Source organism: Loxodonta africana, chromosome 11 (assembly GCF_030014295.1).
Source record: "Loxodonta africana isolate mLoxAfr1 chromosome 11, mLoxAfr1.hap2, whole genome shotgun sequence".
Taxonomy (NCBI): domain Eukaryota; kingdom Metazoa; phylum Chordata; class Mammalia; order Proboscidea; family Elephantidae; genus Loxodonta; species Loxodonta africana.
In genome coordinates, this window is record NC_087352.1 from 71,436,920 (window position 1) to 71,460,641 (window position 23,722).

The 23,722-nt window shown below is 42.1% G+C and overlaps 1 protein-coding gene across 2 annotated transcripts in view; it reads left to right on the plus strand.

Annotated features, from left to right (window-relative positions):
* TPGS2 (tubulin polyglutamylase complex subunit 2) overlaps positions 1 to 23,722 on the plus strand; it is a 44,575-nt gene that overhangs the window by 15,432 nt on the left and 5,421 nt on the right. Inside the window, exons 2-5 of one of the 2 annotated variants that reach the window (XM_003406736.4) lie at positions 3,073 to 3,152; positions 16,385 to 16,472; positions 20,049 to 20,177; positions 22,508 to 22,621. In XM_003406736.4, coding sequence (XP_003406784.1) covers positions 3,073 to 3,152; positions 16,385 to 16,472; positions 20,049 to 20,177; positions 22,508 to 22,621 — 411 coding nt within the window. The remainder of the gene's footprint in view (positions 1 to 3,072; positions 3,153 to 16,384; positions 16,473 to 20,048; positions 20,178 to 22,507; positions 22,622 to 23,722) is intronic. The other variant, XM_064294595.1, reaches the window with a different exon arrangement.

Here is a 23,722-nt window from a genome sequence, read left to right on the forward strand (position 1 = left end):
CCATGGGATTTCCAAGGCTGTAAATCTCTACAGAAGTAGACTGCCACATCTTTCTCCCTCGGAGTCACTGGTGGTTCTGAACCACCAACCTTTCGGTTAGCGGTCAATTGCTTTAACCACTGGACTACCAGGGCTCTTTCTTTAACTGTCTACTGTCTAAAATTATCTTAAAGTTTTCACTTTTGTTTCATATTTGCCTTGTTTCTCCAATGAGGCAACAAATCTCCTGAGACAATACATCCTACTTAGATTCCTAATATCTAGCAGTTATTTACTGAGACATAGTCAAAAACCAAACCCAGTGCCATTGAGTTGATTCCATCTCATAGCAACCCTATAGGGCGGGGTAGAACTGCCCCCATAGTTTCCAAGGAGTGCCTTGTGGATTTGAACCAGCCAACCTCTTGGTTAGCAGCCATAGCACTTAACCACTACGCCACAGGGTTTCCTGTGTAGTAGTAGTAGGTCCTCAGTAAATACCTGTTGACTCAAAGATGGTTTTATGAGTTAATGGGACTCCGCTGGGACGGTTCTCATTTTGTGTCTCTTAAGTGGTTGCAATCAAACAGCAGTTGAAACTGGGATCATCTGGTGGCTCATCCAGGCAGTGAGTCCAAGATGGCTTCTGTACTCACATGTCTAGCCCCTCTGTGCTCCTCAATATGGCCTCTCTCTCTCCAGCAGAGTAACTTAGATTTTTTTGTGTGATAGCTCAGGGCTCAGAGAGGAAAGGAGAAACTGCCAGTCTGCTTAAAGTTTAAGTCCAGAACTGGCACAGCATCTCTTCTGCATATTTCATTGGTCAAAATGGTGACAGACCATCCCCAAATTTAAGCAGGTAGGGTAATAGACTTCTCTTCTTAATGTGGCAGCTATATGGGCTTGCAGGCAAGGAAGGAATCGATAGCATCCAATTTTGGAGAGAAATTACCACAGTTACTTATGGTGGACTGCACCAAGTTTGAAGACCTGAGTTTCATATTTCTTGCTCTGCCGTGCAGTTTAATCCTGCCAGGCAGCTCACAAATGCTAGCCATTGATCACAAAGGCAGGAGAGTGGGGATGGCTGTGCCTTGTCAGGTACTACTTATCATTTGTCACATGTTAATAGACAAAAGATAACACGTTATTGCCATTGCTTTCTAAACCTTCTCAATATGCTTTTGGTTATCCCACCAAGATTATAAGCTACTAAGACAACATGTAGAAAAGGCACTAGGTTTGGTGTCTGCAGCTTTAGTCCTGTGAAATTATTTATTATTTAGTTCTATGAAATTATTTAATATTTCTAAGCCTCAGTATCCTATTTGTAAAATGAGGATAATGATACCTACTTCGCAAAATTGTTTAAGGATTAAATATTTTATGCCAATTCTTTGTAATAATCAGATAATGTATGCCAATTCTCTCTAATAGGGAATTATACAAATGGAATTTATGCTGTTCCATTGTCTCCTCTCCATTCCCAACACCCCCTCCCCATCATTGCAAAGTATTGGATAGAGGAGTCTCTATAGTGCATATTTCGTAAACAACTTATTATCTGAAAACTTAAGTTCAGCTTGTTGACCATTTGGTCTATCATGGAGGTATATGAGGTGACCTCTGTGTAGGACTGTTAAAAGCAGTGAATAATCGTGTGTGTCCTCTTGCAACTCTAGACACCAGGCTGCCCTGTGAGTATAGTTATATGACATCACTATGTAATCAGCTGGGTTGTTACCTGAGAATTTATGTTTTCCTGTCCTAGTGCAAGTGGAACAGCAGGTTGTCAGGACTGATTAAAGCTAGACGCCGCATTTTTCATGGGGTAATTGCTAAAGGACTGTGCCAGGGGACATGTGATGACTTTTGCACATAAGCTCTTGTTTTCTCAGCTAGACCTGTATGTACTTGGAGTCAGAGAATTGGCTTTGTGTCTTAATCTTTCAGCTTCAGTATTCTTGTCTGTAAAACACAAAAATAACCTTTATTCGTTATAGTACCAGACGAGACCACCCCTGAAGGGGCAGAAGGCATCTTCCATCCTAACCAATCAGGGACATAGTCAGGGCTCACCCTAGGTCTGATGCTTGAAGCTCACAGTGTTTTTCCACCACAGCATTCTGCTTCCCAATATCTTAGAACATTGAACAGAAGGCAGAAAATAAAGAGAATGAATTGTGTAACTCTATGGCACTTTGTACTTTTCCAAAGTACTTTCTTTTCTGCTTCCTCTCCTTCCCATATCAAGGACAGTATTATTATTATTCCCATCTGACTAAGGGGAAGGAAAATTAAGACCCAACCAAGATCACACAGCTAGGGAATGCAGGACTAGAATGTGTGGAATCCAGAATTCCTAGCTCCTGTATTAGACTAGTGCTGCATCCCAAGATCTGAGCTTTCTAACAACTTGGAGGAAACTCTATGTTGCATAGAAAGCGTACCGCATAATTACAGAATCAGTCAACTATGTAGAACTAGATTAGAAGTCCCTGCCTTATTCCTAGATAATTTTTTTTTCTTGTGCCCTAGGTGAAAGTTTACAGCTCAAGTAAATTTCTCATGCAAAAATTTATACACATATTGTTTTGTGACATTAGTGTTCCTAGATATTTTAAAAGCTCATTTCAACACATTCCCTGTTTACAGTATGCCTAGGTTGTTGTTGTTAGGTGCTACTGAGTCATGGTGAGCCTATGTACAGCAGAATGAAGCACTGCCTGGTCCTGTGCCATCCTCACAATCGTTGTTATGCTTGAGCCCATTGTTGCAGCCACTGTGTCAGTTCGTCTCACTGAGGATGTTTCTCTTTTCTGCTGACCCATGGCTGAGTTACAGTGAGGATAGAGCACTTTCTGTTTATGTCCTTTCTGTTAGGTACACTACATGGTATTAGATTATGGGATTGAGTGCTGTTGAGGGTCCAACCAGTTCTTCCTGCTTTCATCACAGAAGTAATAGATGCTTTTCAGAGGGCTCTGATATTCCTGCTTGTCGGCAGTCTTCAACAAGTAGCCAACCTCTAGTGTAGGAAGGTGAGAGAGTGGGCCAACTGCAACTCTACAGATTCTCTTTTTCCTCCTCCAGAATCTTCCCCGGGGGTGACAGAGGTGACCATCAGAGAAAAGGCGCCTGCTGAACGTCATATGATTTCTTCATGGGAACAAGTAAGTATTGCTGTGTGAAGTTCTCAATTGCCAACAAGGAGAGGTCAACTTAAATACCCCAGAGAAGGAAAGATTAAGGCAGGAAATCTATTCTTATCTCAGGCCACAGCTGCCCTCAAGGAAGAGTTCACCTCTCTGTTACTGTTCAGTCCATTTAACATTCCCTTCCATTCGTGGCATTTCTCTAACATGGAGCATCTCCTTTAAGCCCCACTATCGTGTAGTAGTGGCGTAGTAGTTAAGAGCTATGTCTGCTAACAAAAGGTCAGCAGTTCGAATCCACCAGGCGCTCCTTGGAAACTTCTATGGGGCAGTTCTACTCTGTCGTATAGGGTCGCTGTGAGTCAGAATCGACTCGATAGCAACAGGTTTCTTTTTTTTTTTATTGTATGAAAGCAGTGAGACATTCAAAGTTGTATATAATAAAGCTAAAAATATAGCAAAGAAGGTAAAAGATATGTATTAATAAAGACCATGCTGGGCAGAATATGTGTTACAGAGAAGTATTTACCAGACCAATAGCTAGTGCTTCCCAACCCTCCCCTGAACTTTTATTGACTAACTCAACAAAAGTTTTAAGCTCCTAGAATGGGCCAAGCATTGTGCTTAGTGCTGAGCCCCAGGCATTCAGTGGTAATCCAAAAGAGACACTTTCCTTACCTCCTGACATTACTGTCTAAGACACAGTGCGGATCATTACAACAAGTATAGTTATAAGCTGGGTTGGGTACTGTGAAAGAGAGGTAAAGGGAGCATGTCAGGAGGCCTGACCTAGTCTGGAGGTGGAGAAAAGTTTTTCTCAGAGAAGTTGTTAACCAGGCAGAAGAGATCTGAGAAGAAGGGACTTTCAGCCTGTGTGAAAACTTCAGGATGGGAAGAATTATATTGTTCCGAGAGTATAAACAAGGTCCATGTGGCAAAACCACAGGAGAGCAAGAGAGAGAGGTCAACAAAGATCATGTAGGGCTTCATAGGCCATCAGGATTTTGCTCTTTAACTTACAATCAGATAGGAACCATTGCAATGTTTTAAGCAGAGAACTGGCAAGGTTAGATTTCTGTCGCTGCTGAGTGACAAATAGAGTTGAGTGGAGGAAAGAAATTACCCTGCCATTTAATGAGTGCCTGATAAAATGTATCAAATAATTTATTTCATTTAATCTTCATAATAGCAAGGTAGGTGTTGCTATTTCTATTCTATGGATAAAGAAACTGAGGCTCAGAGAGGTTAAAGAATTTGCCCTTGGTCACTCAGAGCTGCCTGTGTCTAATCACATGCCTTTCTGCTCAGCCATGCATCCCCTCTAATGGAGGACAACACTGAGGTAGTCTTGCCCTAGAAGCCAACCCATGCAAGTATGTGCATGTTAGTCCTTGCCACCATGACTCACCCTCCCTGGGCTGGATTAGCAGCCTCTCTGGCAGCTCAGTAACCAGTAGTTGAGATTTCTCTCCAGCCCCTACCCTCATTTCCACTCACAGCCCATAATAACAAAAGGGATTTCCAGAACAGTGTCTATTTGTTGAACTCTCGTTGGCGATCCAATCAGAGCCTGCTCCTGGCGCTACTGTGGCTATGCCAGGCTGGCCTGGTTGACATTGTCAGGAGTAACATTGAGCAAAAAGATATGGTTGAGGACATCCCCCTTGATCTTTTATAGGCTTAGGTCAGCTCTTTGGGGAGAACTGCCTCAGGACTCTTTTGCGAGATTGAGCTCCTGGTATTTTACCATCTATTAGAGAGGTGGCTCATAGCAACTCTGTAGAGTCGCTATGAGTCAGAATCAACTCGATGGCAGTGGGTTTTGGGTTTTTGGTAGAGAGGTGGAGCTTGAAAATCCAAACCATAGACCTAGATAGGAGGTTAGGAGGACAGGAATGCCTTGTCTGGGGCAGGACACCATTAGGGCTATGTCATATTATGGAACTTATTTAATGAAGTAATTTCTGAGGCATATTCTTTCCTGATGTCTTGTACTAGTTATTTTCCAGAACTCTTTAAGGGGAATATTTTAACCATTTGCCGCCATTTTATTATACTGTAGTTTATTCTTTGCGAGCACGCCTTCCATAGCTGCTTGTCAGGGCTAGGGCCTACATCTGATCTCATTAAGATCTAACGGCCTAGAGATCTAGACGATGTAACATTGGGCTCTCCTTCAAATTAGATACAGGGCTTCTGCTGGCACAGTGTTTAAAGCACTCAGCTGCTAACCAAAAGGTTGGAGGTTTGAACCCATCAGCCGCTCTGTGGAAGAAGGAAGTGGAAGTCTGCTTCCGTAAAGATTTACAGCCTTGGAAACCCTATGGGGCAGTTCTACTCTGCCCTGTAGGATCACTATGAGTTGGAATCCACTTGATGGCAGTGAGTTTTGGCCACCGGAGGTCTGAAAGGATTCAGGGGTAAGCATTATCGAAGAGAAAATTTTAAGTATCTGAGACAACTAATGGGACATTTTCTTCAGACATACTCAAATGGGAGGGTTTCTGTGAAAACACCCAGAGTATAAGATACATTGATTTGAAATTTTCCATTGAGTCCTTTACTTGAAATGTCTCAGACCCCAAGTACAGTAAATTATGCCAACTCTAAGGTGCAAACAGTGTTAGGATCAGTAACATAAAAATGTTTTTTTCTCTTGAGCAAGTGGCATGTCTGGGCTTTTCGAAGGCCTGTAAGATACCTGAATGCTCATGCACAAACAGGGAAGATAAAGGGAGCTTTTATGTAACACTGGTTTTTCTCTGGTTCTGCTAAATGAAACTTTGGCATCATAGGAAATTTTGAAAATATAAAAAAGGATTTAAAAAAAAACTCTTCTAGGATTCCACCACCTAGAGATAACTGCTATTAATATTTTCCTATATTATTTTGGTTGCATGTATGGGTCGCAAGTGGGCAGTGGGTAGTGGTCCAGGGACCCCCTAAGGATCCATGAATGGGTAGTGTTCCCTGGGACCCTTGAAATATATGTGAAATATATTAGATATTGTCTTAGTTATCTAATGCTGCCATAACAGAAAGACACAAGTGAGTGGCTTTAACAAACAGAAATTTATTTTCTTTCCTTTTAGGAGGCTAGAAGTCCAAATTCAGGGTGCCGGCTCTAGGGGAAGGCTTTCTCTCGATGTTGACTCTGGAGGAAGGTCCTTGTCTTTTTGAGCTTCCGCTCCTGGATGATCTTAATGTGGCTTGGCATCTCTCTTTCCCCGTCTCTACTCTGCTTTGCTTGCGTGTTTAATCTCTTTTATATCTCAAAAAAGATTGACTCAAGACATACCCTGCACTAATCCTGTCTGATTAACAAAGCCGAAGTCCGTTCCCAAACGGGATTATAACCACAAGCATAGAGGTTAGGATTTATAACACATATTTTTGGGGATATAAGTCAATCTATAACAGGTATGTACCTTTTTTGGGGGAAAGATGTCTTCATATTTTCAAAGGGGTCCATAACCCCAAAAAGCCGAAGAACAGGTTTTGTGTGTGTGTGTGTCTGTGTGTGTTTTCACTTAAAATAGGGGCACTATTCTAGGTACTTTTTTCTTACCTGTTTTTGTCACATAAACAGTGAAGAACAGAAGTTTTGAGCTGGTCTGGAATGCCCCCTGCCTTGCTTTCTCATCCAAAGAATTGCTAAAGAGCATATTTCCCTGTGGGAGGGCACTGGGTGGGTTGGCTTGGCAGGGCGAACCATGGTTTGTGCCTGCTTTGGAAGTGCCTTGTTACAGATTGGATCGTGTCCCCAAAAAGTGTGTTGTAAATCCTAACCCCTGTACCTATGGTTACCATCTCATTTGGGAATAGATAACATTAGTGTAGGATGTATCTTAAGTCAATCTCCTGAGATATAAAATAGATTAAACAAACAAGCTAGCAAGCAGAAATGGGGGAAGAGAGATACCAAGTTACATGCAGATCACCCAGGAGAAGCTCAGAAGAGACAAGAACCTTCTTCCAGAGCTGACAGAGAGAGAAAGCCTTCCCCTAGAGTCTGCACCCTGAATTCAGACTTCTTAGTCTCCTAACTGTGAGACAATAAATTTCTGTTTGTTAAAGCCACCCATTTGTGGTTATCTGTTATAGCAGCATCGGATAACTAAGACATGCCTATACAAGGGGAGTAAGAGGACCCCAAGGGACTGATATGTCCCACTTTTCTAGGGGGCTGACCCTAGAGATCCATCTGTTTGGAGAATTACCTGCTCATGGTTGCCCAAACGAACACTAAGGAGAAAAAGAGAAGGATAGAGGAAAAGGGTGGATTTCCCTGCCCCATCCCTCCCAGGAGAAAGGCCTCACTTGAGCAAAGCATTTGAATGCAGAGATCAAGTGACCTTGTTTTCTCACTGTAAAGAGCTCACAGTGGGATTAATGAAAAAACAAGTTCCTTATGGGTACAATGGGGGAGGTCCAAGATGACAGAGGTCTTTTTTCTAACTTTAACAACTATTGATTCACTCTAGGCCCTGATTTCCCCATCCATAAAACAGCACTAATAAAACCTGCCTCCACAAAATTATGGTGGAGAGGATCAAAAAACAGAAGGCTCTGGCAGTTTTATAAGTGCTGTTTTCCTTGCATCGCATTTTCTAGGACCTCTACAGTTCTAATGCACTGTTTCTGACTCTCTCAGCCTTTACCAAAATGACCCCATTTTGATAAGATCATCCTGAAATAAGAAAGTTTAGTCAGAGAGACAGAAAGGGAACCAACACCCCAGCCAAGCCAGAGCTGCTTAAACATAGCCCGATACCACCAGTTGCCATCAAGTCAGTGCCAACTCATTGCGACCCCATGTGTGTCAGAGCAGAACTGCTCTCCATAGAGTTTTCAATAGCTGACTTTTTGGAAGTAGGTCTCCCAGCCTTTCTTCCAAGGTACCTCTGGGTGGACTCAAACTTCCAACCTTTTGGTTGGTAGCTGAGCACATTAACCATCTGCACCACGTAGGGACTCCATAGCCAGCTAAAGCCCTCCAAGAGGAGGCCCACTGCCCCTGTTTCAGCTCCTTTAGGCACATGCAGCTCTTTGGGAAGGTTGTTGAGGTAAGATATATTAGTAAGACTGTGGAGGCATTATGATGTAGGAAAAAGAGCCAGGAGTAAAAGTCTTACGCCAGCTCTGGGCCCTTGGCAGTAATGTAACTTCTGAGTCTCATATTCATCGTCTGTGAAATAAGTGGTTTGAAATCAGTGTTGTCAAAGGACTCATCCAGCTCTAATGTAATATTTTGTGACTCTGTGGTACAAATCCAGGAAGAAATGGTTGAAAACTAAACCTAAATGGCCATATACCTGCTGCAAGTCCCCTAAGGTTAAAAGAAAAAGTGAACAACCTCTTCCCATTTTAATATATTTTACCCTGTTTTGTTCTTTAAAAAGCAGTTTCAGTCTGCCTTGTTTTGTGCAGTTGTATGATTCATGTGCACTGTGACTTTGTAATGATGGCAGTTAGTAATATCTAATGTCTACACCGAGCTTTTCATCTTTCAGGCGTCGTGAAAGCATCTGCCTCTTAATTCCCACAGCACCCTACTGCCAGGAGACTTCTATTATTATTAAGCATTTTGGTGATATTTTATAGTTGTAGAATGCTTTGCAGTTCTGCATTGGTTAGACTGTCCAGTCTCCAGATAAAAATTCATTTTACTGATGGTAAAACTATGGCCCACAGAGGCCAAATGATTTGCCAGAATATCCCCTTTCTTTTCAGCCTAGCTTTTTCTACAGTTTGCAGAGAGCAGGTTCTGAACCTTATTGCAGAGCTGTTCTTCACACACCCGTTATGAATCATTGTAAGCATTCCTGGTAGGAGAAATCAGCTTGCAGACACCATGTGTAAAAACGGCGATGTAGGGGCCATGTCTGACCTCTTCTGACTTCACAAGGGGGAAAGAGAATTAAGTAAGATCAACAGCCCAAGACTGATTCTTTTGAGGTGGAGGTCAAACATGCCTCCTCTCTCCACCATCTTTACCATTTCTGACACCACCCGTCCCTCCAACAACACTCTCTACTTCTCTGCTGGTTTCGGTAACTCATTGCAATGGTCATACAAACTCACAGACAATACTCAGGCTTACGGGGTTTATTAGGGAAGTAACAGTTATGATTCAGGCTCAGGAACACTCGGGATACAGTTCTTCCGTCAGGAAAGCCTCTGCCCAGCCGTGCTCACAGGCACACCTCTCCCTGGCCCTCAGCCTCTGCCCAAAGGCACTCAGCTTTCGCTCTCTGTGGACCTGGAAGCCCACCGTGCCGTCTCCTGCTGCCGAGTCTCTGCTGCCGAGTCTCTGCTGCCTTTAGTGGTACAGTTCTCTCTCTCTCTCCTGGTTTCAGGAACTTCTCAGCACAGGGATCCCAGATCCAAAGAATGCACTAGCTCTTCTTCCTTGGTGATGGTGGGAACTTTTCTTTTCCCACCTCTGGGGTGGCTGGCTCATTTCATGTCCAGCGAGATGACAAAACTGACCAATCCCTTTGATGGATAACAATTACCTTATCACACAGTCCTGCCCAATCACTTGGACGGAACTTACAAGACCATGGCTAGAAAGGCCACACAAAAGCGATCCATGGCACCACACCATGTCACAAGTGACTCCCTCACCTTATGCTCTTACTCAACCCCTGACATCTGTGTTTCCTCCAATGGTTAGTCCCTCTCTCTCAATGGTTTCAATTCCCCCCTTTATACTGACAGCCTCTCCATGGCTTCTCTATAGAACATAATAACAATGTTCAAGTCTTTCCTTTCTCTTTAAAATTAAAAACAAACCTTCAGCCTTGTGTCTCCCTCTAGCTCCCTGTCCCTTTGTTCCTTTGCATAGCCACACGTTAAAAAAATCGTCTACATCAGGAGTCAGCAAACTCGTTATTAAAGGGACAGATAGTAAATATTTTTGGCTTTATGGACTATACAGTGTCTGTTGCAATACTTACCTCTGCCATTGTAGCACTGAAAGCAGCTGTGGACAATACTGAAATGGATGGGCATGATTGGGTTCCAATAAAACTTTATTTACAAAAATAGGTGGTAGGCCAAATAGGTCCAATGAGCTAGAGTTTGCCAACCCCTAGTCTCAATTATTGTCCCCTTTCTTCATGTCCCAGCCACTCTTCAGCCTTTTGTAGGCTGTCTTCCTCCACCACCATTCCATGGACACCTCTCTGTCAAAAATCACCAGGTAACTCTTCATTGCCAAAATAGTATCCATCTCACTTGACATCTTTCATGCATTTCTCACTGTTAATCATCTCCTCTACCTAGCTCTCCCCTCCCTTGGATTCTAAGGCACCAGCCCCTTCTGATTCTTCCTCTACTTCTCTGACTATTCCTTCCTAGTTGTTGTTGCCTGTTACAGCTCCAAAATACTTACCCGTACACATTTGTCTCTGTAAAAATTAGGAATATGTTTGGTTTAAAGAAATATAATATTGAACTAACAATAGCTTAAACAAACAGGAGTTAATCTTTCTTGCATAACAGTCCTGAGGTAGACAGTTGCTGCTGTTGGTTCATCAGCCCTGACAACATTAAACTACTATTTCTGAAATCGTTTTGGCCTTTTGCTTCATGGTAGAAAATGACTGCTAGAATCCCTATCACCCCCAAGCTCAAGGCAGGAAGAAAAAGTAAGGAATGTTGCCAGCCACATCCATCACCTTTTAACAGGAAAGTGAAAGTTTTCCTAGAAACTCCCTCACTGGACTCCTATCTACATTTTAATATCCTGCACTAGTTGCAGAAGAGGCTCTGAAAACAAGTATATTACTGGGCACATTCCCGTCTCAGACAAAATCAGCATTCTGCCAAGGAGATAGAGGAGGAAGATGGGTTTGAATAAGCAATCCACATGTCCTCCACAGCCTCCTGCACCTTGTCTCATTCCTCTTTCTGTTTTTGATGCCCAGCACAGTATTTCTTTCATAAGAGACACTTACTAAATGTCAGATGAATGAATGAACAAATAAATGATTGAGTTAGATTAAAAAAAAAAAAGCCAGAGTAGAAAACTTTCCCAAGGTCACAGCTTCTTTCCCATAAGGCATCCCTTCATTTCAGTCCTGAGAATGAGGCTACCACCCCCACCAGCTCTGAAGCAGGGTGGCTGCAAGTGCAAGGTGCAAAGGCTTCCCCCCCAGTTGTGAAATCCCAATGATTAGTTAAGCCTGGGGCATTGCTGTTCTGGAAGTTGTCTTGGCAGATGTCAGCCATACTCAGAGCTACACCAAGACATGTAGTGCCCGCAGACAAGCCAATATTTATATACTCTTTCACCATGTATTTTTAGAGGGAGACTGATGTTTTATGTGGAAAAAGAATTTGGGGAAGAGTATGCTGCCTCTACTCTGAGTCTTAAGCAATTCAGCTCTGGCCCCAACTCTCAGACCTCACTCATCAAAACAGAAGGTTCCAGTTAACCAGGCCTTCTACCCCTCCTTAGAAGGGAGTTTGAGAATACACTTAAGAACTTTCCAGGAGATCTCACTGCATCTCTCCACAGCCCATCCAGGTTTTTCCCCCACTACACTGATGTCCTTCCTGAGAGGGGTTCTAATAGGCGCAGTTGTCCTCATTGCCTCAGGTTTCCAGCAAGGTTTTAGTGCAACTCTTTGATAAGCTGCCTGGGCAGCCTGCCCAGCATGGACGAGCACCCACAGAAACCTTAATTTTCATGCTCTAACTCCCTGTCTTAGTTCCCTGGTGCTGCTGTAACACAAATACCACAAGTAAAAAATAAAAAAAAAACAAGTAGGTGACTTTAATTCTTTTGGTAACCCAATTAGTTTCTGCTTTGAATTTTTTGTTGATACAATGTGTTTTCATTTTTGGAAGCATGCCAAATCATTGAGTGTGTCTGAATTTTTGGTAGGTAGTATGGATTTTTTTTTTTTACTTGCCCCCTCCCACAAGCCTACCCTAAGTGTTTAGTGGTACATGTGAAGTACAATTATACCCCCGAATCCCCACTGGGGTCTATTGGCGTGTATGTGTAACGAATAAAAATTTTCAAAATTTCTGTTTTTCCTACCAAAAATTCAGACACCTCATTACAATACCCTGTAAAAACAGTAACTTGTGGTACACCCACTTCTTCAGTTTCAAACACTCATAAAGGTCCCTGCCTTGCAGCAGCGTGCACTATCAGTAGTACGGCAACTTCCCTATAAACCCCAGAGCCTGAAAAAGTTCATAGTCATTACATGTACCACTGGGCACAAAAGAATTAAAGAACAGAAATTTATTTTCTCACAGTTCAGAAGGCTAGACGTTTGAATTCAGGGTTCTGGTTATAGGGGAGGTCTGTCTCTCTGTCAACTCTAGAGAAGATTCTTGTGTCTGTCAGTGTCTGTAGCCCTGATGTTCCTCAATTCCTTGGAGATCTTCGTGTGCCATCTGTCTTCCCCTCATTTGTGCTTGCTTGTCTCTGTGTCTTTGCTGCCTCTTATAACTCAGAAGTGATCAGGTTTAGGACACACCCTACACTGATATGACCTCATTAACATCACAAAGAAAACCCTATTTCCAAACAAGATTACATCTACAGGTATATCAAACCAAAAACCAAGCCCATTGCCATCGAATCAATTCTGATTCATACCAACCCTATAGGACAGAGTAGAATTGCCCCCATGGAGTTAGGATTTCAACATACATTTTGGGGGGACACAGTTCAATCCATAATACCCTCTTTGCAAGCAATACTGCATCTGCCTCCTAGCTCCTTTCTCTGGTCAAATGATCTCTAAAAGGAGAGGGAGCCGTGGGCAGCAGGATTGCCCAGTCATAGAAAAGGTAAGCTGGAGGCAACGGCTAACCTTTATCCCTTTCCTTGAGGCTCTGGCAGTGCCCATGAAGGTTTTCTGGGAATCTAACTGATAGCTCACAAAGCGTAAGAAGAGTGGCTTCTACTGATGAAGTAGTAACACAGCTTGCAGTGAACTCCTTCTAGAGTAGCTTAATTAAACTATTGTAGATCGCCTCCTCGGGAAAAGGAAAAAAAATTGACAATTAGGAGATATGTGTTGGAGTCATCATTGGGCTAGATAGAGTTTTCAGTCCTATGTTAATGCAACGCTTCTTTCTTGACTTTCTCCCCAGAAGGCACCAAGGAAGCAACAGTGCCTAGGGCCACCAGTAATTTACATTAGAATGACAACGGAGGATTAATGTTTTTTGTGATTTTTTTTATTTGACATTTTGTGTGTTCATAAATTTTAGTATTTAAAATGTATTAAATATTCGATTTTACAGACTTTTTTCTATTTTTATGAATTAAAAAAATACTGGTATAAAATAATACCAAAACTTCCTTCTTGTGTGAAATAAATGCCATAATGAATGTTACAGCCACTACTACTGAAATTCTCCAGCTTAACTTAAAGACGAACAATGCAGAATAGCCTACCATCTGTTTTCAGCTAGGTTTCCTGGAATCCTCATTAAGAAAAGTTGGTAGCCAGATACCACCCAGTTCTTCTGGTGTCGCGGCAAAAGGAGGCAGTTGGTCATGAAACAATTAGCCACACATTCCATTTCCTCTTGCTATTCCAGACTTTCTTTCTTCCTCTGTTACTCCTGGCCCATTACTGAATATTTTGATCAAAGATTCTGTGGGCGAATCCTAATCAAAAGAGGGAAAATGCAGAACAGAATTTCAAATTCTCATGGAATCCAGGCTTCCTGGGGTCATGGAGTTCCTGGATGAACCTCTGAAACTATTGCCCTGGGATAATCTTTAATCCTTAAATTAAATATATCCCCTGAAATATTCTTAAAACCAAACAATAGTTTAGCTTAACTAGTAAAGAATGTCTGCCTTGAGCATTGTGCTCTTTGAAGATCTGTCTATATAGGATCAAATTGACCACAGCAAAGATTAGATAGGAACCTTAGGGGCAGTGAATTTATGTTAATGGGAGAGGAACAACTCAGAGAAGGAGGGTGAGAATGGTTGCACAACTCAAAAACCGTAATCAGTGTATCTGAATTGGACATGTAGAAATTGTTGAATTGGTATATGATCTGCTATGTATATTCTCAACAGCAACAGAAATAAATTATAAAAAGATAAATAAAAATTTTTTTTCTTAAAGAAAAGAAAAAGGAGCCTCCAGAACTGGTTTTACACATTCATTCAATCAACAAACAACGTACCTCATTGAACATGGCAGGGTGGGTGGAGGGGGGAAGACTGGTAGACAGTAGTTTCCTTGTCTCTACCACTAGATGGCACTAGTGACCAAAACCACGGAGTGGATGCTGGTCTTTTGGGCCACAATAGGACCAAGAAGCTTGTCAGGACACTGATTATTGTAGGCTTCTGGTGCTGGAGTCCCCGGTGTGGAAGAAAGGCATTCTGCATGCACATTTTTTCCTTTCTGAGAGCACAGAGAATTGAGCCATACAGGAAATAAAAAGGGCAAACCCAAAATAAGTTAGTCCAAGGAGTCAGAGAATCCCGTAGGTTTTACATCTGTGACATTGTGTACTAGGTGGTGAAGAGGGAAAAAATAAAACCTGATCCGAATACATATTTTAGTTTTAGATCACAGAAATTAAAAACTTATTTCATTAAAATGATTGTTGTTTTTTTAGTAACCTAAAAACATTGGTTAAAATCATCTGCAAGCTTGGAGCCATCTTCTCACCTATCCAAAACACAAACCAAACCCACTGCCGTCAAGTTGATTCCAACTCAGAGCGACCCTATAGGACAGAGTAGAACTGTCCCATAGAGTTTCCAAGGAGTGCCTGGTGGATTCGAACTGCCAGCCTCTTGGCTAGGAGTCCTAGCACTTAACCACTACACCACCAGGGTTTCTGTTCTCACCTGTAGTTCTTGAAAATGGTATAGTCTCAAATCAGAATAATTTCCTAGTCTCCCCTCTTCCTTCCAAGCCAGTTTACATCCCCTTCCACCTCCAGTGTTTTGTATACTCAGTCTTAGAGATTATTCTTAAGCTAGAGTCACAGAGTGCAAGTGATATGCTCAAGGTCATTCATATAGTAGCAGTTAGGAAGTGAACTCAGATTATGCTGCTACACTGTACTTTCCTACACATTGGTATCTAAAACTGACTGACAATATGACCTAAAGAAACTTGACATAAGCAGTGGTCAGTGTCACATTACCAAAGGATCCAATAAGCCAAAAGCTTGGACAGAATTACTAACATATTGCCCTTTTGCCTCTATAACCATGTCGAGAAGTCACTGTAAGGGACCCAGGAAAGGAATTTGAGAACTCAGCCTTCTGTGCACACCAGTAGTTTGAGTTGGCTAGAGAAGACTGGTCAGGCATGTGCACAGACATGAAAACCAGAAAACCAGACCTGCTCCCGTCAAGTCGATTCCAACTCATAGTGACCCTATAGGGCAGAGTAGAACTGCCCTACAGAGTTTCCAAGGAGCTGCTGGTGGATTCAAACCGCCAACCTTTTGGTTAGCAGCCATAGCACTTAACCACTATACCACCAGGGTTTCCACACAGACACAAAGGCTACTTAATTATTACATTATTTAGAATTTAGGGCTTGCTGCTCCTAGTACTTCCTGAGAGGATATTAAGATATTCCTTTGTTCTCTTCACCACCAGCTTGGATAATTTGTTACCCATATGAACTTTTTTTTTCTTTAAAAAACTCTCAGAACTAATAGAATAGGCTCTTTGCATTAAATGCTCTAGAAGTACCTACTCTCCACTTTTGTGATGTTCTCATTTCTCCAGTAATTTGTTTCAGAAGATAATTTATGAACATGGTCTGAAATTTATGGCAATAATTACTTTGCTCTAACATTCTCAATATAGGGTCTCAATTATAGGGTTGCTTTGAGTCAGAATCGACTTGACGGCACTGGGTTGGTGTGCTGGGTAACATTCTCAAACTTTGCCTAGGACCTGCTGTCTCACCATCTCCCCCTAAGTCTCCTCTTCAACCAGATCCCTTTGAGCTCCTTCTCAGATAGCACTCTGTTGAGGCATCATCACAACAGAGCAGACAGCTAGTATCCCTTGTCTGGTAAAGCAAAAAGGAGATCAAACCAGTGACTACTTTCTAGACGTCAAGCCTCTCTGGTAGCATTTTGTAGGGTAATTATGAGTGAGAGTCTTCCTAGTTTCAGGATCTGAAACATGGTAAGTAGTGTTGCCAGCTGCTATGAGGCACAGCCCTGTACCCTCTTTCCCAGCCCTGACCTAACACTCAGCTGCTTTGTGATTGTAGAAGAATAACTGTGCATTGCCTGAGGATGTGAAGAATTTTTACCTGATGACCAATGGCTTCCACATGACCTGGAATGTCAAGCTGGATGGTAAGCCTGCCTACTTGCTGGAGGGGAGTGTCTCCTTGGCTGAGAGGCTGGGTGAGACAACTCTGAGGGCCTTTTCAACTTTCGAATCTTTGAATCTGGGGGGTTTCATGGGTTCTCCTCAAGTGCAGAGTTCAAACTGTGGTCATCTTCCAGAGCTAACAAATACCATCATTGCTTCATCCATCACATATGATCACCTCATGCCAGAATCTAATTAATGCCTTACTGGAAGCAAAATTTGGAGATTTCCTATTGGATTGGGATGGACGAAAGCATTAATCGTTAACATTAATCAGACTTAAAGCCTCCAAGAATTCCACCTCAGAGCAGAAGCCTCAAGTTGAGCTGCCTCAGGCACTCATGGGAAGGGCTGGTCATCTCAACGAGAGGAGTGGCCATAGGCAAGGGAGTGTGACTTCTGTATTGTAACAAATTGTACTTGTTCTGCCATACAACGTCCTCATTCTGTTTTGGCCTCTATTATTCCACCATGTGAGAGGTGAAGGGTCATTATCATACAGGGGTGAAAAGCTGTCTAGGCTCAAGCACTAGCGCTACTGCTTATTCAAAAAAAAAAACCAAACCAGACTCATTGCCGTAGAGTTGATTCCAACTCATAGCCACCCTATAGGACAGAGTAGAACTGCCCCATAGAATTTCCAATGAGCACCTGGTGGATTGGAACTGCCAACCTTTTGGTTAGAAGCCGTAGCCCTTAACCACTATGCCACCAGGGCTTCCTACTGCTTATTACTAACTCTCAATTTCCTCACTTATGCGATGGCTGTTAAAACAGTATCTACCTCATGGTGTTGTTGAGGGAAGTTGGTAGGAAGCAGTCGTAGCTTACTAGTACCTGGTGCATAGCAAAGCTCAGTAAATGACCATTATGATTATCATCATCATATTGTATAAGTCCTGTTCACTCAAGAGGAAGAGCTACAGCAGAGGAGAGAAGATGAGGTCCTTTAGGCCAACTGGTTGCCTGGTGAGGTGGTCCAGCCAGGTAGACCTCAATGCCCCCTCTCATGCATTAGAACTTAACAAGAGTGATTTACTTCTTTGCCATTTTTTTCTTACATGGTTAAAGGGAAATAGCAACAAGTGATCACACTTAAATGTAGCCTCTAAGACTCTCGTGAGAACAGTATCAAGAGAGTATCTTTGTTGGCATAGCTATTTCCTTTGCATTGCTTCACATGAAAGGTACTTTGTGAGTTCCACCTTACCAAACTTGGCCCCTAACCTTTGATTCAAACCTGGCTTTTCTATAAGTTTTCCTTGTAAGAAAAATTTCAGAGAAGACAAGAGTACATGGTCAGTAGAGATGGATGGGGAAGGTGGGTCAGCATCCCAGGCTCCTTCCTTATTTCCCACCATTGTAAAACCTCAGGGCTCTAACCCTAATACCAGAGCCTCACATCACCTCGGCTTATGTCGCCAACGTCATTTCACAGGCCATCATCTTCAGCCTTAAATGTGTTTAGGACAAATTCATTTACATTGTGGGTGTGGGAACTCACAACTTTGTACATGTCAGAGATTGCAGGTACTATGTAAACATGAAAGGCAGCACTGCACATATAGGTGAAGACTTTTATAAAATTTTATAAGCTAGGAAACCCTGATCTAGCCACTGGACTCCAGCCCATTCCTGGCACAAATTTCCCAGCCCTCCAGAGACCTTTATCGTCTCTCAATTCCAATCACATTCCTAGATCTACTATGGTCCATGGGAAGTCACCTACACCTCCCCAATGCTGTCCCTAAGAATGCAATGACTTCTTTTGCACAGCATGTGTACAGAACTGACTTCTCCCCTTCTTTGGCCTCTGCCTCCTGCCTATGTATCCGGGTTCCCTTTTTTGGTGATTCCCAAAGCCTTCCTGTCTCTGTCTTATAGTGCTGACAAGAGTCACTTTTTATAGCTTACCACTGAACACTTAATTAGCTTTTAGCTTAGAGCCATTTCTTCCAGTGGCCCAGAAATCATTCTTGTCATCATCATCAGAACCCTCCCTTGTAGCTTGGCCTTTGGACAACAGAGAGAGCAGTCAGAGACTAGACTGACTGTCAAATTCTCCCTTACCCACATCATGGGGACAATCTAGCCCTTTCATAAGCCTGCCTCAAAGGAAAAAAGTTTCATGGAGATTTTGTGAATGAGTCCCTATTCATAATGCAATACTTTCTCTGATTTAATCTTCCCAGTCCCAGTCTTCTTATCCCATTCTTTAATGAATAGCTAAAGTCATTTAACAGAAGAGACAGCAGTGACAGTTTCTGATATTTACCTCTTTGGTGATCTTTTCTTTTTAGACACTCTGTAGTCTGTATGAAAACCTTGGTGGCGTTAAGTGCTGCAGCTGCTAACCAAGAGGTCAGCAGTTTGAAGCCACCAGGCGCTCCTTGGAAACTCTATGGGGCAGTTCTCCTCCGTTTAGTAGGGTGGCTATGAGTGGGAATTGACTTGATGGCAATGGGTTTGATTTTTTTTTTTTTATATACTAGCTACTAGCTACGTTACTATCTTCAACCATTGCAATTTTTTCAGCAGTCAAATTTCTAAGTCTTTGTGTGTCATCCCATGTCCAGCACCCTATATTACAAGGATTATATGTAATAGATAAGGAACATATGCAGTCTGCCTATTCCTTATTTACACCCTAATCATAGAAAACTAGAACCAAGCAAGAGGGTGCCATCGTTCTCTGCATGGAATAAGGGAAAATGACAAATAGAAAAGGAGATATTTTCTATTGTGAAAGCTTTTAACAAGCGCTTGGTTGATAACCTAAAGGTTGGTGGTTTGAGCCCACCCAGCGGCTCCACGGAGAAGGACCTGGGAAGCTGCTTTCATAAAGATTACACCCAAGAAAAATCACATAAAGTCACTACTGAAAATGACTCAATGGCACATGTCAACAATAACATTACTCCTTTGGAAAGGGTAACTTTGTGCAGAGTGGTGGTTAAACCAAGGAATATATTTTTAAATCCTCTACCTTTCACACGGGCCGCTTGCCCAGATTTCCCAACATTCTACCCTAACACATGCCGTGGAGACTCACCCAATGCGCTAGTTGCTTTTTTTTTTTTTTTTTGCATGAAAGGTTGGTGCTTTGGGGCATGTAATGCAGCGATCCTCTTCTTTTTACTTTCTATCAGATTCCATAGTTCTGAGACCGAACAATAGCTCTGCTTTATTCTTGGATTAAGTAGACACATGAGACTACCTTGGCATCTCCTGTCTGAAGGGGAGATGGGAGGGTGGAGGGGGTTAGAATCTGGCCAAATGGACACGAAAAGAGAGAGTGGAGGGAAGGAGTGGGCTGTCTTATTAGGGGGCGAGCAATTAGGAGTATATAGCAAGGTGTGTATAAATTTTTATATGAGAGACTGACTTGATTTGTAAACTTTCACTTAAAGCACAATACAAATTTTAAAAAAAAGAAAGCAAACCAGAAAAAAAAAAAAAAAAAGCTCTGCTTTAGATTATTCAAGCAGAAGTTCTTATGATGAGCATTGTAACTAGGCTGTTACTTTGTGTAACTCTCTTTTTTAATGCTCCCATAGATCACACCATTCCATTGGGCAGCATGGCAATTAACAGCATCTCAAAACTGTGTCAACTCAACCAGTCTTCCATGTATTCGCTTCCTAATGCACCAACTCTGGCAGACCTGGAGGACGATACAGATGAAGGTACTGAGAGGAACATCTGTTTTGGGTTAGAATTTATCCTGCTTGCCTCCTGTTCACAATATTAAAAACCATGGGAGGATATTGTGACACTGTAATATATTCCCCCAAACCAAAACTCTTCCCATTCATGTCTTCTTAGGACTCCAGAGAATAGCCTATATCAACAAAGGAAATTCTCATGAAGAAAATGCTAGGATTTGGAGCTTTGTCTGTTTTGTTCCCAGTACCCAGATCAGTACCTGGCATGTAATAAGCACTTAATGAGTACTTGGTGAATAAATGAATGTTACAGATAAAGCTTCACTCAGCATTACATTAGTAAGAGTATTCAGGGAACATGGCAGTCTAAATGCAGCTCCCTTCCTCTCCTTTCCTGCCTATGAGCTATTTGCCACTTCTGAGTGAAGTGCTCGTACTAAGTCAAATGGCTACTAAAACCTATGAGCAGCTGAGTATAAGTGAGCACTTCTTTTAAACAAAGACCCAATTACAGTGTCTAAACTCAATAGGAGTTTGTTCTTCTCACAAGAAATCTGGAACTAAACTGATATAGCTGCTTGAGAAAGTCAATGATAGAGTCTCCTTCTGGCTTCTTGGTACACCACCCTCTGGGTATGGTTTTCAGCCTCATGGCTGAGGAATGTGGGCTCCTCCTCCAGGCTTCCAGTCTATGTTCCAGGCAGGAAAAAAGAATAAAAGTCAAAGGACAAAAGAGTGTCTGTTGAAAGAATCTGTCCCTTATTATCAAGAAACAATAGTTTTCTCAGACACTCCTCCCAACAGACTTCTGAGTACATCCCATTCGCCAAAACAGGACAGCTGCAAGGGAGTCTGAGGAAGTGAGTATTGGAGCGGTGTACCAGTGCTGCCTCAAACAAAATCAGGGTTTAATTACTAGAAAGAAAGGGAGAATGAATATTGAATAAGCAACTAGGATTGTTTTCCACAGTAAGGCCTTAGGGTTCATTGAAATCCTGGTAGAGAGAACTAATTCAGAGTTTTTTCATTTTTTGTCTTCCCCAACTGGGCAATCAATTGGAGAATAGCACCAGAGGAATCCAGGAGTAAAGCTTGCAAAGTGATGAGTCCTGGGAAAAGCCTGTCACTTAGAGATCTGTGGGAACTATAAAGGGTGGGGAGAAGTCACATTGGCCTCCTATGTTTCTGCTCAGGCTTTTTAACCTCTAACAGGTGAAGTTGTTGAGCAGGAGAGCCGAGTCTTCCCTGCCCCTGGGCTGGAAGAGTAAAAGTAGACTAGGTAACAGAGAATTCAAGGAGCCCCAGCAAAGCACTGAGCCTAGGGATAGGCGCCATATTGTCCCACATATTCATGGGAATAAAAACTACTTCTGGCACTTGCGTTGTTCCTGCTTTCTAGGATAGCCCAACAAGCAGACCTAAGTCCTTATGTACAGAGGATATGATTATCTATGTAGGAAATCCAAAGAAATATTAAAATAAATTGTTAGAATAAATCAAAGACATCCCATTCTTATACAATAAACACTCTTAAACAGAATTTAAATGTATATCTGTATGTCTGTGTAGGACCATATGAGATCAAGAAGAATATGAAAGTTTTACCTTTGGGGGACAGGAAAGCCAATTAAAATTTTTTTATTAGAAATATAAATATTCATTTATATAGAATTATGTATATGTATGGACATATGTATAAATAAAAATTGTTTTTGTATGGAATATGGAATCTCTCTTAGGTTTGTAAACCCCCCCCACCTGAGTAACTGTACTAATCTTTATTGCATAATAGCTATAATGAAAGAAGCAGGAGAGAAGGTTTCTAATGTTTATGTTTCTAAGATTTATCTTTTCTGTTACACCATGATATTTGGTTTCCAAGTAGGTATTTCCAACTGAACCAGCATTGCACTCCATAACATTATCATTAAATATTATAAATTAGGGCCAAGTGGATTCTAATCAAAAGACCATAAAACACTATAAATGAGAGGAAAACACCTTATCTGGGAAAAAGAAAAAAAATATGTCAACATCAGGCCATTCAGATTACTCTGTCTTTATGTAGTCCCACTCCCAAAATGTTTGGATTGTTTTCCCCATGCCGCCTTAGATTCCCTGATCCTGTAGATTGATGATGTGGGACCCCAGACAGGAGGCCTACTCTAATCATGAAAGCCAGGGCATTTAGAGTATAGAATTCATTTGGCCCACATTTGAAAATCATATTTAATAATATGCCTGAAGTAAGGCCTTTCCCCCCTGTTTTTTCATCCTAGCAAAGCTGGATGAATAAATACATGTTTGCAATGAGTATTTTTGAACATTACCATTCACTTCTGGGTTTGCAGCTGGTGAGGACCAACCAGAGAAGCCTCATTTTGACTCTCGCAGTGTGATATTTGAGCTGGATTCTTGCAATGGAAATGGGAAGGTTTGCCTTGTCTACAAAAGTGGAAAACCAGGTAAGTATCGTTTACATGTATGGTCCTATAGTTTGAGGATGGCCTTGGCTGCCCCTGCTCACCAGCCATCACAAAAAGGCACACTCCTCTGTGGCCTCCTGAGATGCTGCCCAGGTCTCCTGTAGGCACCAAGACCCAGAAAGCCTCTTTGCTCCTCTCTGAGCAACCCCCTCTAAGCCAATTACCAGAGTCTTTTAAAGCCATTATCGTTTGTGAGTTACTACAAAACAGTCTATGAGATTAGGATAATAGGTGAGTAGTCATTCTGTTTATAGACTCCTCCAGCAGACTCATGCATTAGACAAGTATCCAGAAAACATATTATCTTTGTTCTATGCTCTATAAAACCCAAAAACCCAATAATATACCTAAGCTAATTAATAGCAATGAAAATCTGAATTACTAGACCTCAGTCTAAGAACCCCAGATACGAAATCAAGAGAAAAAGACCTTGCCCCTTGAGCAGTGGCTGGAGCACCTGTTCCCCCAACAGCAGTTCAGATCTTATCTGAGGGACTGTGGAACTTCAGAGCTGGACCTCTTCAAGCAGCTCTGTGTCTGGTAGGGGTAAGAAGACACAGACACGGGGATTTACAGTCTGACCATCTATCAATGCCACAAGAATGATACACATTGCCCTCTGAAGGTAGGGGAGTTCATTTCCAGCTAAAGAAATCTTAGCCAAGTAGCCTTTCAGCTGCACCTTGAAGTATGCGTCCAAAACCTGTTGCCATCAAGTCCATTCCGACTCATAGTGACCCTATAGGACAGAGTAGAACTGCCCCATAGGGTTTCCGAGGCTGAAATCTTTACGGAAGCAGACTGTCACATCTTTCTCCAGTAGAACAACTGGTGGGTTCAAACTGCCAGCCTTTTGGTTAGCAGCCCAACGCTTTAACCACTGCATCACCAGGGCTCCTTTTGAAGTATGGATAGGAGTTAGATATGAGGTGAGTGGGATTTGGTGGGGTAAAGGGAGCATCCAGCTATCCAAGCAAAGAGACAAATGGGTAAAAGCCATGCTATGAAAAGTACAATGATTTAGGGGCATGACAGTTTCAATTCAGTGGGCTACATGGTTCATCTTGTGGATGAAGAGAG